This window comes from Vanacampus margaritifer, chromosome 1, assembly GCF_051991255.1.
Source record: "Vanacampus margaritifer isolate UIUO_Vmar chromosome 1, RoL_Vmar_1.0, whole genome shotgun sequence".
NCBI lineage: Eukaryota > Metazoa > Chordata > Actinopteri > Syngnathiformes > Syngnathidae > Vanacampus > Vanacampus margaritifer.
Genome location: NC_135432.1, coordinates 7,478,243 through 7,495,977, shown reverse-complemented (window position 1 = coordinate 7,495,977; position 17,735 = coordinate 7,478,243). Strand labels below are relative to the sequence as shown.

The window sequence follows — 17,735 nt, the reverse complement described above, 5'->3', positions numbered from 1 at the left end:
CACTAATACGCAGCCTAAATCTTTACAGACACAAATAAAACATGACACAATTGTGGAAAAAAAAAAAGTGTGTTGCCCCAAAAGTGCTGCTTTGATATTGCGCATAAAATCCTGAACTTTGGCACATCAAGTAATCATTAATTTGAGACAGTATGCATTTGTGTTCAATTTTAGCACACCGGGTTGTGGATGTTGGAGCATCTCTGAACCCTCGAGCAACAAGAGAATTTCAAGATCTCAACAAATCTTATGACTCATGCTGAGTGGTGTGTCATTCTTGTGTCAGAGAGGAAATGTAGCCAAACAAAACAGCGCTTTGGTGAAAACATACCGTACGTGTTGAATCATGAGAATGTCCTCGCTATTCTGCGTCAAACAACTTCCTCTTCTTTTTATTCTGCGTATACTGCACCTTTCTCAGGGTTGATGATAATAATAAAAAATGATAGGTAGGTAGGTTTCATCTGTAAACCAATATTTGTCTAAGTCCTTCTGTATGTTTAGGAAAGACACGTTTAAGGGATTTTAAGGATAATTGTTTAAAAGACATGACAATTGTTTGCCGATTTGTATAAGCTGTTGAGTGTCTACACTGAAATTTAAGTGAGTTATCAAAATAGCATCCGTCCGTCCGTCCGTCTTCTTCCGCTTATCCGGGGTCGGGTCGCGGGGGCAGCAGCTTTAGCGGGGAAGCCCAGACTTCCCTCTCCCCAGCCACTTCAGCCAGCTCCTCCGACGCCGAGAGACAGTCTCTCCAGCGTGTCCTGGGTCGTCCCCGGGGCCTCCCGCCGGTAGGACATGCCCGGAACACCTCCCCAGGGAGGCGTCCAGGAGGCATCCGAACCAGATGCCCGAGCCACCTCAACTGGTTCCTCTCAACGTGGAGGAGTAGCGGCTCGACGCTGAGTCCCTCCCGGATGACCGAGCTTCTCACCCTATCTCTAAGGGAGAGCCTCAAAATAATATATCTTTGAATATTTATTTTTACTCCTTGTCTACTTTGACTCCGTGCATGATTATTATGGTCATGACTTGCATACCAAAAGTGACCTTCACTGTGCAGAATTGAGATGAGACCCCCCAACGGCCCACTTTAATGAATGAATTCAACCTGATTACCACTAGTTACAATGATTGAAGGGTGTCGCACAATGCACTGGAGAGGACAACATTTGCATGGAGGAAAATAAATAAGTGTCAGTCTGCACATGCACATTAGACACACAATTAAAGGGAAAACCAGAACTTGACATTGAAGTGCCTCGACATACTCTATTGCATTTACCTTTAACAAGCTTGTGTATAATTTTGTTTATCTCTCTCCCTCCTTTGCTTTCTGTGGTACGCACCATGTCACCAAAAAGCACATTGACTATTTGTCACCCTTTAAATAAGCAAACAGACTGATTGTTGAGTCTGAAGACACCTGCTTCGATGTGTTTTCATCTAACATTCGTAATTGTGTGCGTTTCAAGTGATTTCAGTGACCATTGTGGGGTTTTCTTTTAATAACAGTGGGATACAAACAATTTTGTCCAAGTGTGGAAGAAATTAATTCATTCCATTGACAATGTTCGTAACTCAAAACAATTTTCAATGGCCGGGCTACCAGGGGTCAAAATCTCCCATAGGAAATGAATGGGCCCATTCATTTTCAATGGCCGGGCGACCAGGGGTACAGTACCACCTGCCACCATAAGGGGCGCTGTAGATAGGGGACCGAGTCCCCTAATTCGAGAGGTTTGCACCCAAACCTCAAAATGTATGGGAGAATTTCAGGAGAATTTCAATTCCAATTTCAGGAGAAGAGTACTCCATAATGTTGAACTTATGAAAATATTGAGCAATAACAGAATGTAAAATGTAAAGAATGAAACTATTTGTGCATCAAGTTTTAATGCTGCAATCCAATTAATTGTGTGGCTCCTGGCATGACCACCTCGGCCACCAGGAGGCAGTATAATATTAGTTTTACAGACAAAGTGGCTCTAAAACATACTGTAATATTTAGTTGTTTTTTTTTTATAGAGGATAAAGAATGTGTATTGTTATATTATTTGTTTATATGCTGCTCCGTTTGTGTTCAAATATCTGTTGCGTCTACAGCCACAATTATCGCTATAACAGTTAGCATGTCAATGACGTTTTGCACTGTTTGGTAGCATTAAGCTAAGCACACTTTTGTTAGGGCAAATATATGATTGTTTTAAACACACAATTTGGAAATAAGGATTCTAATCAAAATCTGGTTGATGAACCGCAGCAACCGTGCTGAGGAATTCTATCCAATACGTTTGTCCAAATTGACTGGTACCGGGCTGTCAGTTGCACGCACTCACCACCACGATGTAGCGCGGTCGGTACTGGATGGTGCCGAAGAGTCCGAGGATGACGATGATGATGTGGAAAAAGTTGGCGAGGATGGGCGCCCATTGGTAACCCAGGAAGTCAAAGACCTGTCGTTCTAGAGCCAACACCTGCAGAAAAGCATAACAAAACATCAAACAGAATACTTTTACTGCTCCTGGGAACACTTTGGGTTACAAAGTTGCACGTACTCACATGCTGTTTATTGTCTCATCAACTGAAAACTAATTTTTAGTCAAGCTCGCGGCAACTGGCCGACAATTCAACACTGAGCCAATCCGGCGGAGCGGCTTGAGTGATTCTCTTTAAACTGTGGGAGCTCCCCGAGGGCAAAGACGGCAAGTTTAATAAAATAAACAATGGCAGATTGGATTGATTCAACTACTACTGAGCTAAAAGAGAAGCTCACAATTTCCGCTTTCTGGTCAACAGCCTCTTGGAGGGAGAACACTTTAAGGGAGGTGGGGACCATCCACAAAAAATATTACTAGCGAGCTTAGGCCTTTATTAAACTACAAGCTGGCATACATTATTTTCACATGGACGACGAGTGCGCAGAAACAAGTCAGCTGAATCCACTACACTGAGAGCAAAACATCCAAAAGTCTCTCATGACATACCACATTATTTGTGGTCAGGACTTTTTCCCATTTCACTTTCCTTTCTTTGGTCCTTCCTCGGGTCTCCTGACGGCCTCACGACCCTGGCTGGAAGTGTTCGGTTTAGGTGAACGGAATGGGATTTTTTAATAGGTTTTAGGTGAACTAATGAATACACACACACACCAAAAAAAAAAGGAGAGCAATGATGATGACATGTCAAATCGGTAAAATTACCGAATGAACAATACTGAGCTCTCCAGAAAAAAAGAACAAAAAAAAGAAAAGAAGACTTTTTCCATTTCAACCCTTGAAATCAATATTTCCCACTCTCCTCACCTTTACTCCGTGGGGAGAGAACAAAGCAATTTCCAGGCTCAAGTCAGTTGATGCAAGTCAACTTGCATTTGAGCAAAAATGCAGGTGAAGAACGGAAAGCATTTAATTAGGATTCCATCTCCCCTTTAAATCCATTGCATTGCCAATTTCGAGTGCGTGTGCGCACGTGTGTCTTTGTGAGCGCCCGAAGCGACGACGCGTTTCACTTTGCGTTGACATGTTATTTTCAGCCATACACTTGAAGATGGATGAGGGGAGGGAGGGAACTTTGCCCCAGTGACACCAGCAGCACGCGCCTCTTAATGAAATGGAAATGTTACAAGGCACCCAATGAAACCTTGTGACGGGCGGGGGAGGGGGAGATTATCAAATTGAGTGTGATCATTAAGAGTGAACGGTCCTTGGCAATAACTCAACAGACGTAGTGGGAAGTGACAACGGATGAAGTGACCCACCTCCAATGAGAATGAAAACCCTGGAAGCGCTCAACCAAAGAGAACAGCTTCCACTCCAAAGAAGAGAGCAGATAGATGAGAATTGAAAAGTGAGTAGACGCAACTCAAATTGCAGGTTGATAAAGAACGAATAACTGCCAGCAGTGATAATTTTGCAGACGAAAAATTGTCATCACATTTTTCATCCCGAAATTTTTTTTCAGACAAAAATGAAACTAAAACTAAAATAGAAGCCATTCATTGAGACAATAACGCTAACTAAAATTGACTGACAGTTTCGTCAATGACTAAAACGAAAATGAAAAAAAACACAGTGCCGAAAATTCACACAAGCCAATCGGAAGGAATGAAACGCGGTTGGGAGAAAAGAACTGTTCAGTGTTTACTGCACTTTATTTAATGTTCAAATATGTTTACATTAATTGTGCAGCTGTAAAATGAATCTTAAGCAATTATGCACTTTTTTTTAATTTAGGTGAAAACTAAGTTATATTATTGTCAGCTCAACATGTTTCATTGAAACAATTAATAAAGACACTATTGTATTAAAATGTGTCTTGCATGTTAAACTACAGGTACAAATAGGTATGTTATAATTTTCTGTATAAAAGTTGAAATGTATGCTGAAGGAAAATATTGACTAAACTGTAAATTTAGATATAAAATAAAAAAATGGCTCTTTTTTTCATTGACTAAAATTGGATTAAAACTAAGATACAATCAGATGACTAAAACTTTAATTTGAGTCAAAAGACTATAACTAAAAGTAAATTAAAATGTATCGTCAAAAATAACACTGACTTAGCTTTCCTAATATGGTCCGTTTCGTCTCTCACCTGGCTGAGTAATAAATAAAAAATGGCACAAAGAAATTATTTTGTCCATAGCGCCCGAAAAATCTGCAAAAATTTGATCAGTTTTCTAAAGTACACGCAGATGTCTGCAATTACCTAATTTGAGCATTTGGACAAAAAGAAAAAAGTAAACCAAAATCAAAAATAATTATCACTTAGTTTGATTATGTGTTATTATGTATTAGTTGTCCATTAATCGATTAATCGTTGCACCTCTATTTGTTATATTTCAAAGTGTATACGTGTGATTTGGTTTGATGCAGTCATATATTTTAAATTAAAACCGATTTTCCAATTAAAATTGTGTTGTTTTTTTGGTTACACCCCTACTGATTTACGATCCGAATGTTTTGAGTTAGGAGCGTGGTCACAAAACGAATTGAATTTGTATCTCAGGGCACAGTATAGTGCCCATGATTGTTACTCAGTATTCATACATTTGTGTCATGTTTAAATTCGCAGAGAAAGCAGTATTATTTTTTTCTCAACAGAGTTAAGTGGATTCAAACACAAAAACATACATGCCACACAGAAATGACAAAAAAGGTCTTGTTGTTCTGATGTTGGAGAATGAAGATAATGGAAGTTGGCGTGCTGCCAATTTAAATCAATGAAAGGAAAAAATAATCCATTGGTGCAAAATCCGTAAGCAGGTTTTAGTCTGGTGTAATGCAAAAAGCTTGGTTATGGCATTCTGGAAGTGCATAAGTGTGAGCGAGGTGTGCCTGCGTGCCAAATCCGCCTCTCAATGCTGTCGTAAGCCTCTCAGATCGCCGCTAACTCAATAGTCCATCGAGATGGCGGAAATCAATCTCAGGGAGAGAACGATCTCACACACACAGACCATCATTCAAGCCCACATGGCTTAAATGAGCCCACATCTCCGAGGAAGCAGATTACGGAGGAGTTGGGTGGAATTCGATCATCGACACTCTTCCGGGAGAATCAAGCCGGCAACATAGTGGCCTGTAAAAGCCTCCTACTGATCGGCTGATTGTGCACAAATGACTCCCTGGACATTTCGTAAGTTCTGGCGGACTGTCCGTCGGTCAGTCGCTGGCAAACGTCCCAACAATGACTTTAACAAAATGATGGATGGTCAATGTGGTGACCGACGGACCTCTGCCGGACACACATTTTGTTTGACGAATGACGAATTGATGGAATGCCCACCTCTGTCTGTCCGTCCTTAAATAGTGGTGACAAGAGTGATGAATGAAGTGTGGTTCCAAATAAAATGACCCTCAACTAGGGGTGTTCCATATCATACCTTCTACGATATTACCGGTGTATCTTTTTGGGTGATAACAATTTTAAATTGACGTAATGACATAATGCGTGACATCATACGTCTTTGTGTCTATTTGGATGAACATGCGTCGCTCGCTGCTGCATAAAAATGTCGGAGCGTGTGAGGCTGTGAGCTGCAGCCAGTTCTGTCGGCAAAGTCGTGTCGTGTGGAGACTGTTTGGTTACGAGAGGTCAGATATGATGCCAAAAATACAATCGTTTGCACCAATCCCAAATCTATTGTTTAGTAATTATTAACGATATCGTCAAAAATATCGTCACCGCAAATTTCTTTGAAATATCGTAATATATTTTTTAGGTCATATCAGCTACGCTAAACTGATTAATTGATTATTAAAGTAATCGTTAGTTGCAGCCTTAGTCTAAAGTAACTTTAACAAAAGAAAAACAAACCAAGAGTTGAACATTTTACTCATGACTCTTTTTACTGTATGAGAACAATCAAACTTTTTTTCTCTCCTCTCAATAAGATATAAATCACAATAATGCATCAGATTTATATAGCGCTTCACAATGGATACATTATTCACGCACTCACACATTCACATTGTGGTGCCCCTGGGCAGGCTGACGGTGTGCGCCTACAGCCCCTCCGACCACCACCAAACATTCGCACCTTGTGTGTGAAGTGTCTTGCCCAATCGCACAAAGACACATGACTTGGGGAGAGCGGGGGTTCGAACAGCCGACCTTCTGGTTACTGAACGACCATCTCTACACCCTGAGCCGCGCCCGCCACAAATGCACCATGGACGCGCCGACCTCCGCCTAAAATGTCAACAACCTCTGCAGACAACAACATAACCCCAAGTCAGAGGGAGAGTCGGATGTACGCGTTGCTTCGCTTACATTCATTTGAACACATTTTTAGGAAGGCAGACTCATTTGCTGATGCGTAAATAATAATTACCGGTATATATTCTTTTTTTTTTTTGGGGGGGAGAATGGTACGGGATTTTTCAGTTTAGGTGAATGGTATGGGATTTTTTTTAATAGGTTTTAGGTGAACTAATGAATACACACTCACACATACAAAAGAAAAAAAAAAGAAAAAAAAGAGAGCAATGATGATGACATGTCATATCGGTAAAATTACCGAATGAACAATACTGAGCTCTACAGAGAAAAAAAATGGCCGGTATATATTCAAGTAAATGCCAACCAAGTACGCAGATGCACGTCATCAGGAGCCTTATCACAACAGCTGTTTTCTTTCCAAATTGAACCAAAGAGGAACATAACTGCTGAGTCAAACAATGAATCACAGGTCTGATGTTTCTTTGGCTTGCCTTTACTCGTCCGCTCCCAGCAGGCAGTAAAGTATTTATCACCCTTTGCTCCAATTTTTCATGCCTGGATAAAGTCATTACATATCGCAGGGCCAGCCTGCGCAACTAATAGTCCTGATCTGTATGTGTAGAGAATTGGATGAGAGATAGACAGATAGAGGGGCCAAGATGGTTCCTGGTCTCACACAAAGCCGATACTGGGATTAAGAGGCGGGCAGTCATCAGGAGCCACTTTACGCCTCACAGTTTGACATCCGCTCTTTGGGGTCAAAACTCCGGGAGAGGATCTTTTTGTGCTTTTCTTGATTTAGTGTCTTGATGACCAAAAGTCAAAAGGTTATTTCAAAGATGCATGTTAACCTGCATGTTATCACGCGCTTGTGCTACTGCTGTTGTGTTCCAAACCAGTGCCACACATACACTTAACCCTGTAGAACCCAAAAAACCCTTTTCTTCTTTGGAAAATTATGAATTATACATTAAATGACTGCTATAAGTTCACTGAACACCAAAATAAATGTTTTTTCAATTTTAACCCTTTTTTTTTTAACTAGCTCAGAGTTACTAATTTATCAAAATATATATATAAAACATACTCCTAGGCATTCTGAAACATGATATGAAATAGATAAAAAAAAAAAATAAAAAATTTTACCATCTGATGGTTTGCTGAGAAGATGGTTTTGTTTGGATTGATTTCCAGCTCAACAAAACAGCATGTTGCCATCCATCTTGTCACCACCACTCTGGCTCATGTAAGTGCAATATTCATCCACTAGGTGGCCCCATGCAGGGGTCAGAAGTGGCACTCTGGACTTTCGAAGTTAAATTTGTAAAAAAGAAAAAGGAAAAAAAGGTCTGTTATTTGAGTAGCAGAATTTATAGGGGCCAAATTTGACCCCGTGGGTTCTCCAGGGTTAACTCTTTGACTGCCAGACGTTTTCAGAAAAGGGATGCCGTGGGTGCCAGCCGATTTAAGCATTTTGACTGATATTTCAAGGTCCACAGAAAATTATGTGTTTGGACAATGGAAACACACATACTACCAAATGAAAGATTGGACTCTCATCTTTCATCAGAAAAAAAAGTTTGTTTCTACCTTATTCCGTTTTTCAGTAATCAACAATAGAAAATGGTTAATTTCACCTCTGTTTTGAAACAAACGTCTTTTAACGTCTTTGGCACTCCTCCATAGGATTTTACTAAACGTTATTTAACGTTTTTGGCAGTCAAAGAGTTAATGACCTAATTGCCCCGAGAGGCCTTTGACTAAACTAACATTCATATCAGCTGGGTTATATTGTGTAGTCATGAGTAATCTTGAGGTAATCTGGCGGCCTAATAAACCTTACCATTTGTAATAACTAGGTTTGTTCCTTGAATGTAGAAATGGGATGTAAACATAAAGACAGAATGTTTTTTCATTACAAATCGTCACCCTAATAATGGCCTAAGTCACATGTTGACAAAAATACGGGCGAGAAACGGTCTCGTTCTAACGAGAAAGTCAAGTAAAGTAACGTAGCAGAAGTATTTTGATTATTACAAACTCTTTTAGTGCCGGCAAAAACGTTAATTGACGTATACTAAAATCCCAATGAGTGGCGCCAAAAGCGTTCATTGACGTCAACTACGTTTTTCCCCCCTAAATGGGCAGTGCAACGTCTTTTGCAGCGCTGATTTGTGAATGGGGTCGTGAAAATCCAAAACACCCACTAACTATGGCCTGCAGATGGCAGCATTGGATCTCTTTTTAAATGGGCTCCCGGGTATCATATTACATGAAAACATGGCGGATCTTAGGAAAGGATGACTTGAATGATCAAAGCGTTTGTCACATTAAATCTAATTCACAGCGTCACTAAACAAAAAAACATTAGTGTTAAAGTCACTGTTGGGCCTAAGTCACATGTTGACAAAAATAAGGCCGAGAAACTGTCTTGTTCTTAGGAGAAAGTTCCTTCACTTTGCCTGCAGCTAACAAGATTTTATCAGTGAATGTGGCAGAAGTATTTTAATTATTACAAACTCTTTTAGTGCCGCCAAAAACGTTATTTGACGTATACTAAAATCCCAATGAGTGGCGCCAAAAGCGTTCATTGACGTCAACTACGTTTTTCCCCCCTAAATGGGCAGTGCAACGTCTTTTGCAGCGCTGATTTGTGAATGGGGTCGTGAAAATCCAAAACACCCACTAACTATGGCCTGCAGATGGCAGCATTGGATCTCTTTTTAAATGGGCTCCCGGGTATCATATTACATGAAAACATGGCGGATCTTAGGAAAGGATGACTTGAATGATCAAAGCGTTTGTCACATTAAATCTAATTCACAGCGTCACTAAACAAAAAAACATTAGTGTTAAAGTCACTGTTGGGCCTAAGTCACATGTTGACAAAAATAAGGCCGAGAAACTGTCTTGTTCTTAGGAGAAAGTTCCTTCACTTTGCCTGCAGCTAACAAGATTTTATCAGTGAATGTGGCAGAAGTATTTTAATTATTACAAACTCTTTTAGTGCCGCCAAAAACGTTATTTGACGTATACTAAAATCCCAATGAGTGGCGCCAAAAGCGTTCATTGACGTCAACTACGTTTTTCCCCCCTAAATGGGCAGTGCAACGTCTTTTGCAGCGCTGATTTGTGAATGGGGTCGTGAAAATCCAAAACACCCACTAACTATGGCCTGCAGATGGCAGCATTGGATCTCTTTTTTAATGGGCACCCGGGTATCATATTATATGAAAACATGGCGGATCTTAGGAAAGGATGACGTGAATGATCAAAGCGTTTGTCACATTAAATCTAATTCACAGCGTCACTAAACAAAAAAACATTAGTGTTAAAGTCACTGTTGGGCCTAAGTCACATGTTGACAAAAATAAGGCCGAGAAACTGTCTTGTTCTTAGGAGAAAGTTCCTTCACTTTGCCTGCAGCTAACAAGATTTTATCAGTGAATGTGGCAGAAGTATTTTAATTATTACAAACTCTTTTAGTGCCGGCAAAAACGTTAATTGACGTATACTAAAATCCCAATGAGTGGCGCCAAAAGCGTTCATTGACGTCAACTACGTTTTTCCCCCCTAAATGGGCAGTGCAACGTCTTTTGCAGCGCTGATTTGTGAATGGGGTCGTGAAAATCCAAAACACCCACTAACTATGGCCTGCAGATGGCAGCATTGGATCTCTTTTTAAATGGGCTCCCGGGTATCATATTACATGAAAACATGGCGGATCTTAGGAAAGGATGACTTGAATGATCAAAGCGTTTGTCACATTAAATCTAATTCACAGCGTCACTAAACAAAAAAACATTAGTGTTAAAGTCACTGTTGTGCACAAAAAGCTTGTCTTCTCCTTTTTTCCATTTTCGATTGGTGTCACTCAAATTTTCTATTTTTAAATGGTGATTACTAAACAACGGAATAATGTAGATGAGAGACATGAAAGATTGGATTCCATTCGAAAAATTTCTAAAAGTTTCTATTTTATTTTATTTTTTAATGAAAGAATGGAATCCAATCTTTCATATGGTATCCACCATGTTTATGTAGTCACAGCACACAATATATTCTGTTTGCCTTGAAAGAGGGGTAAAAATGCTCGAAATCGGCCGGCCCTCTAGGGGTTGTTTTTGGGGTAACGTTTGGCAGTAAAAGAGTTGCAAACTGTAGTCGACATTTCTGCATCAAGAGGAAGAGTGGCACCGAAACCCGCAAGGATAATTGTAATGCTTTTTCCTCTTTTCATTTTACGACCGCATATTATTTGACAGACCCAACATTGCGGTCATTCTCAAAAGTGGTCTCCATCACCTTCCTGGTGAATCTTGGCTAAAACCAAACTCGTAAAGCGTCACCCGACTCACCTCAATTAACAGGCAGCGATTTAACTGTGACAAGAGTAAATTCTCATTACGACCCGCAGCAGCTGCTGCCCTCCAGCTGAGTGCGTCGGTGAGTGTTTTAATCCACCACCACAGGATGTTAACAACTTAATAGAATAGAATATAGATTTGGCCTGTTTGAGCACACATCACAATGGCTGAATGCCCCGTGGATCATTGGTTGAGAGAAGGAGGACGAATGTTGAGTTGAATCTGTCAAGGTAGTCATCCAGGTTGCTGCTGCTCCCAAAGCAATTTCTGTCATGTCACCTTATAACAAATGACACTGCTGCGACCATTGAAACGGAAAAGGAGAAATGGGCTTGCAAACACTTCCAGTTTTATCTCCATTATAAAGTCAAATTGCAATGTCACTGATGTGGAACACACACACACACACACACACACACACACTCAACCTTGTGCGCACACACACTGGAGTTCCCCGACAAAGGTTATCTCATCAAAATTAATGGGCTGATAAATTGATGACATTAAAAAGTGTAAAATGTAAATGACCGTATAAGAGGAGGTCGGGACTAAGAGTTGGTAATTCCCAAGAACGCACACGTCATTAGAATTATTACAAGGCTAGAAGAGACCGGAAGCCCAGGAAGGCCAACACCATCTTCACTCAACATCAAACTTTGATTATGTTTCAGAAATGTTAGCAATTGCTAAGTTACCGCTTATGATCAGAATCCCTTCTGTTCTCTTAAGGCTAAAAAAAAACGGGCAAGATCTAAAAAAAAACGGGCAAAATCTAAAAAAAAACTAGTAAAAAGAGCTATCTTTGGAATGACGGTTGTCCAAGAGAAAAAGATGTGCGCTACTGCTGGGCCCCATGCTGCCGATCGCAATTTCCAACGGCTCCGGTCTTTGCTGTCAGACTGCAAACTCAGAGCTGCTTTCCAGTCTCGGGATGACAGCTTTCCCATAGATTCGGCATCTAATTACCAACGCAGCGCAGTTAACTCTTTCACTGCCAGACGTTTTCAGAAAAGGGATGCCGTGGGTGCCAGCCGATTTAAGCATTTTTGACTGATCTTTCAAGGTCCACAGAAAATTATGTGTTTGGACTATGGAAACACACATACTACCAAATGAAAGATTGGACTCTCATCTTTCATCAGAAAAAAAAAGTTTGTTTCTACCGTATTCCGTTTTTCAGTAATCAACAATACAAAATGGTTAGTTTCACCTCTGTTTCGAAAAAAACATCTTTTAACGTCTTTGGCACTCCTCCATATGATTTTACTAAGCGTTATTTAACGTTTTTGGCAGTCAAAGAGTTAAGAGGGATTATGAAAAAATACAATACTAAATATATAAATAAATACATTAAATTAAATTAAATTAAATTAATAATTATTTAATTAAATAAATAATTGTCAAGGAATAAACAACAATACATTGAGTATGGTCAAGGTGATTACGAAGTATACTTTTAGTTGTTACAGTTGATTAATGTTGAGAGAGAGAGAAAGAGAGAGAGAGAGAATATAAATGGAAGGGTGGCTGGATCTACAAATACATTCTTGGAGATATTAATCCTAAGCATTTGTAGTTAAAATAAGATACTTGTGTACATTTATTTTTTTTACGAGTACATTTTCTGAACTATATTGACAGTGAGTCGCGACTGAGCAACAATAGGAAAATGCGGCTCCTCGTGTGACAAACAGTTGAGAAGCATCGTGTGTGGCTCTACTGGTAATTCACACTGTAATCAATAATTCAAATATTCAAACCTGGAATCTGAACAGGGAGAGATAATGGGCAAAGGGTGGGGAAGGGGAAGGGGGGTGGCTATACTACGGAAGCGTGAAACTGCCAATGTGGAGTAAACATTTTGGACTGGCGAGTATGTTTGACCGTAAATGCGATCGAGCTGGGTTGAACTATTATCATAGCAGTCCGCCTGTTTTTATTGTTTTTAGTTGTTTTTTTTTCTCTGGTCGCAAAGCTCCGCTCCTCCGCTTTCAGATATGTTGCGAGCGCAAATGGTTCCGTGGATACGTTGATTTGTAAGACATGCGTCATCTTCTGTCTCCTATGACACAGCGCTTCCCTCGAATCGAATCAGAAAAAAATCGAATAATCAATATCAAATCGACTTGCCTATCGAGCGTGACAGCGATTCTCAAAACCATGAATCGATTCTTTTGATCTCTTTTTTTCTCATTTTCATCTCATCCATGCTGATGTCAATGTTTGTGTAACTCTTAAGTGATAACACGTTATTTTCATTAATAAATCCATCATTTAACCAGTTACTGCCTCTGCAAAATTTAATTTGGAATTTAATGTTTGTGGAGTTTTTTTTTTTTTTTATCATGTCCATGTTATTTAAAAAGAATTGATGTCCCATAATGAATCAAAATCGGATTGAACTGAAGTAAATCGAATCAGAAAAAAATCTAATAATCAATATCAAATCGACTTGCCTATCGAGCGTGGTAGCGATTCTCAAAACCATGAATCGATTCTTTTGATCTCTTTTTTTCTCATTTTCATCTCATCCATGCTGATGTCAATGTTTGTGTAACACTTAAGTGATAACACGTTATTTTCATTAATAAATCCATCATTTAACCAGTTACTGCCTCTGCAAAATTTAATTTGGAATTTAATGTTTGTGGAGTTTTTTTTTTTTTATCATGTCCATGTTATTTAAAAAGAATTGATGTTCCATAATGAATCAAAATCGGATTGAACTGAAGTGAATCGAATCAGAAAAAAATCGAATAATCAATATCAAATCGACTTGCCTATCGAGCGTGATAGCGATTCACAAAACCATGAATCGATTATTTTGATCTCTTTTTTTCTCATTTTCATCTCATCCATGCTGATGTCAATGTTTGTGTAACACTTAAGTGATAACAACTTATTTTCATTAATAAATCTATTATTTAACCAGTTACTGCCTCTGCAAAATTTAATTTGGAATTTAATGTTTGTGGAGTTTTTTTTTTTATCATGTCCATGTTATTTAAAAAGAATTGATGTCCCATAATGAATCAAAATCGGATTGAACTGAAGTGAATAGAATCAGAAAAAAATTGAATTTGAATCAAACGGAACGAACCCTTGTGAATTGAGGAAATTTGAATTGAGACGCAGCCCTAATATTTGGGTACGTCGGATACGTTCAAACGTATTTAAATACATTCAAAAGTATTCACAAGTACATTCGAACGTACATTTGCAATTCTGTTTGAACGTATTGAGTACGTTTGAACGTATTTACAAGCACGTTCAAACGTATTTAGATACGTTCGAATTTACCGGTCAAATATGTTTAACTCCACATTGTCAGCTCCACATCTCTGTAGTATGCTGAGCCTGTTCCATTTGAACAAAGGCTACAGTGCACGTTGGGGCTCCAACATGAACATTCATTACACATTCAAGCAGTTCCTCACACCCATTAGACTCCCAAGTAAAATGATGACACAAGGGGGGGGGGGGGGGTTGTGGGGCGGCTGGCCAATCTGAGCGAGGGTACATCTATGATGCAGTCACCTCGGCTTGCGACACAGACACGCACAATAAGCTGTTGTTCAATCAACATTGTTTGGCGGCGCTGGGATAGTAATGGCAGGACCTTTGGTTGTCTGTTCTTCGGTGGGTGATGAGGGTGCCGACGTAACGCAATCAACAAAGCCCGGGTCAAGTCCACTCAGAACAAAACAGGGGGGGGGGGGGGGGGTCTGACAAACTAAGGGAGCATTCACGCAGACACACACTGACGACGCTCACGTGCTTTCCCAGACAAAATGGTAGCCTCCTTCATGTCTACTTCACCGGAAATAGGCTTCCGAATATTTTTGCCGTACACAATAGAGCAGATCCGCCGGTGTTGTCGTTTGAAGTAGCTTTCTGAATGGCAGGCTGGCTAGAACGCCCACAACGCATTTTATATCTGCTTGGATAATTTCAATAGGCCGGCTGTCTCATACCTGCCAATGGCTGAAAAGAATATAGTGGTGGTGGTGGTGGTTGGGGGGGGGGGGGGGGCTATATTAATTATGCTATTCACAAGGCTATTCAGAACGCTATGAATCACTGTCCAGACGAGGCATTGTGTCAACTTAATGGGTGAACCAATTACGTTCTCATTTCCAATGGCCCGCTTACAAAATCCAGTTGACTGTGCCAAGGAAATGCACTTCATTAGCATTGACCAAACATAAATCTACATTAGAAAACAGATGCGCTCACCGATCCGCGCTGTTTAAAAAGACGCCCCATTTGGGTTTAGCTGTAGCATTCGAACAACCTGGTTTCATTACCATGTAAACTTGCTTAAACCTTAATTACAGCAATTTCATGCGCTGATATCTGGAAGATGCCAGCAAATTCGCAGACGAGCAGAGCGGGTGGAGGGACAAAATGTTGAGCGCCATCCAAAATTCCTCATGAATATTCATCATCAATTATGAACGTTCTGCTGAGCAAAAAATAAAAATAAATAGCAGCAGAAGCCCACTACCTAAATCCCTGGTAATGTGGGACAACATGAGATGACACCATGCCAAGGGATCCCGTCTCGCCTTTAGAGACAACGCTATTCAGGATCTGCTTCACTCGGGAAAAACTTTCTTGGAAGCACTTAAGCTGAACCCTCTCGGAGGCGTTCGCTACAAAGTTGGATCCTCTTTGCTAGCTGCTTTGCATCATCGGAAAATGGAGGAAAAGTGGACTGTTTGACTATTAGGACTTTCTAAGGCTGCACCTTCTTGTCAGAGATCAAATAATTTGCCTTCCGGTTCTTTCTGCATTTTACTCACGCTCTTAAGATGTGCGCCTTAAGACCGATATCTTCTCTTACGCCATTAGATGAAGTTTGGATTACACCGCAGTGTATGTGGGCGTTTCTCTGAGGTCATAACCATCCGAGGAGGTCTCCATTGATTATTTGAATCACTCCAACATAAAAAGAGATGGAAGCATTTTCCACATGGGCTAATGTTAGTTCTTGCAGCACTGTAGTGCGTTTCCATTACCCTCAATTTTGCGCAAAAGGCAAGTTGCGCAAAAGCAAGCTGGTAAATGGAAACACGTGATTTTCGAAAAAACTCTCAAATATCGCAAAAACGTTTTTACGCTCTCATGAGGTGGTTTTTGAGACGTGTCGAATTAGAAGTATTTTGCAAAAAAGTGTCATGGAAACACTTTTGGCGCATTCCCTGTAGTCATGTGACCCCCCCCCTGTCCGTCACGGAGGAAAGGAAGTAGGAAGTACGGGGCTACTTGCTTTTATGCCTCCAAAAAGGGGATAACAAGTCTTTTTAAGCATAAAGCGATTCAGTTATGGAGCCAATATGCCGCCGCCGTTCCAACACACGTCCCATATCGTTGCATGAGAAATGGCCGTTGCCCCTGGCAACGAGCAAACGAGCGACATACGGCGCACGTCTTTGTTGAAATCATCCGTCCGCCCCATAATAAGCGCGCGCACACACACACAACACCAACACCAAATGGCCGAACCCGCCCGATGAGGGTTAGGGAGATGTTTTTAAAGTAATATTTACAACTCCGGGCGTCTGTCTTCTGTAGACATCATGAGCACCTCCCGCGAGAATTGCGCCTCGGAAGCGAAACGCTCTTTAATGGAAACACCGGCAAGTCGAAATTGTACTTTTTGCGAAAAACTGTGATGGAAACGCAGCTACTATGGAATATTTTTAGAATCGATTAATCGACTAAACGGATGTATTTTAATTTTGCATTAAAGTGGATTACAAAATTATTTTTCCCATGATTACTGTTTATTAACCAGTGATTGGTGTTTATTTCATACTTCATATTCGTATAGTGATTACAAAAAAAGGGGGGGTTGATGTTGTACTATATTATCAGTTTGGTCATTGTTTTCCAAAGTAAAAACAGCTGTTAGCAAATGTTTTATTTTGATTAAACACAGAAGATCTTTCATGAAGGACTACAGAAATCAGTCAACAAATACTGTTGATATGCTGAAATCAGAGAATTTGGACCATTTTTAATAATAATAAAAAAAGCTCCAAACAATTACTTGATTATTAAAATAGTTGTCGATTAATTTGATAATTGATTGCTTGTCGATTAATTTTGACAGCTCTACATGAATGGATATGACATCGTATTGCAAAAACAGCGCTTTTACATTTTCTTCGATATTATTGCGATGTTTAACATGTACCCAAAGAAATGACATTTTTATTAAAATAAGCAAGATCAATGTATTCTTAGTTAATTGTCATTACCCTAGACACTGTTTAACTATGGGACGTCGATGCACATTTAAGTTTGCGTCTGACTGGTCAGATTCAGATAAAAGCATACAATTCCTTAAGAATCTTATTGCATGTGTTTGCAATATGCATTTTGTATGGGCCAATAATGCGATATTTTTTCCGATATAAACTACTCACAAAAAGTTAGGGATATTTGTCTTTCAGGTGAAATTTCAGGACAAACCTAAGAATGCATTCAACCCTTTGCAGGTGAACTTAATGTGACCTTCTCTAAGCTTTTGAGTGCACGTGTCCAACTGTTAAATGTTTCAGTACTTTTTGCACAAGTTGCTGTTCTCTAATGAGCTCATGGAGGTGGCATCATCACGGAACGGCTGTTGGGAGACTG

The 17,735-nt window shown here is 40.0% G+C and overlaps 1 protein-coding gene across 2 annotated transcripts in view; it reads right to left on the bottom strand.

The window, feature by feature from the left end:
- The window catches only part of nkain4 (sodium/potassium transporting ATPase interacting 4), a 56,173-nt gene that overhangs the window by 33,488 nt on the left and 4,950 nt on the right, over nucleotides 1–17,735 (bottom strand). For both annotated transcript variants that reach the window (XM_077574302.1, XM_077574292.1), the window contains exon 2: nucleotides 2,340–2,477. In XM_077574302.1, the coding sequence (XP_077430428.1) occupies nucleotides 2,340–2,477 (138 nt within the window). The remainder of the gene's footprint in view (nucleotides 1–2,339; nucleotides 2,478–17,735) is intronic.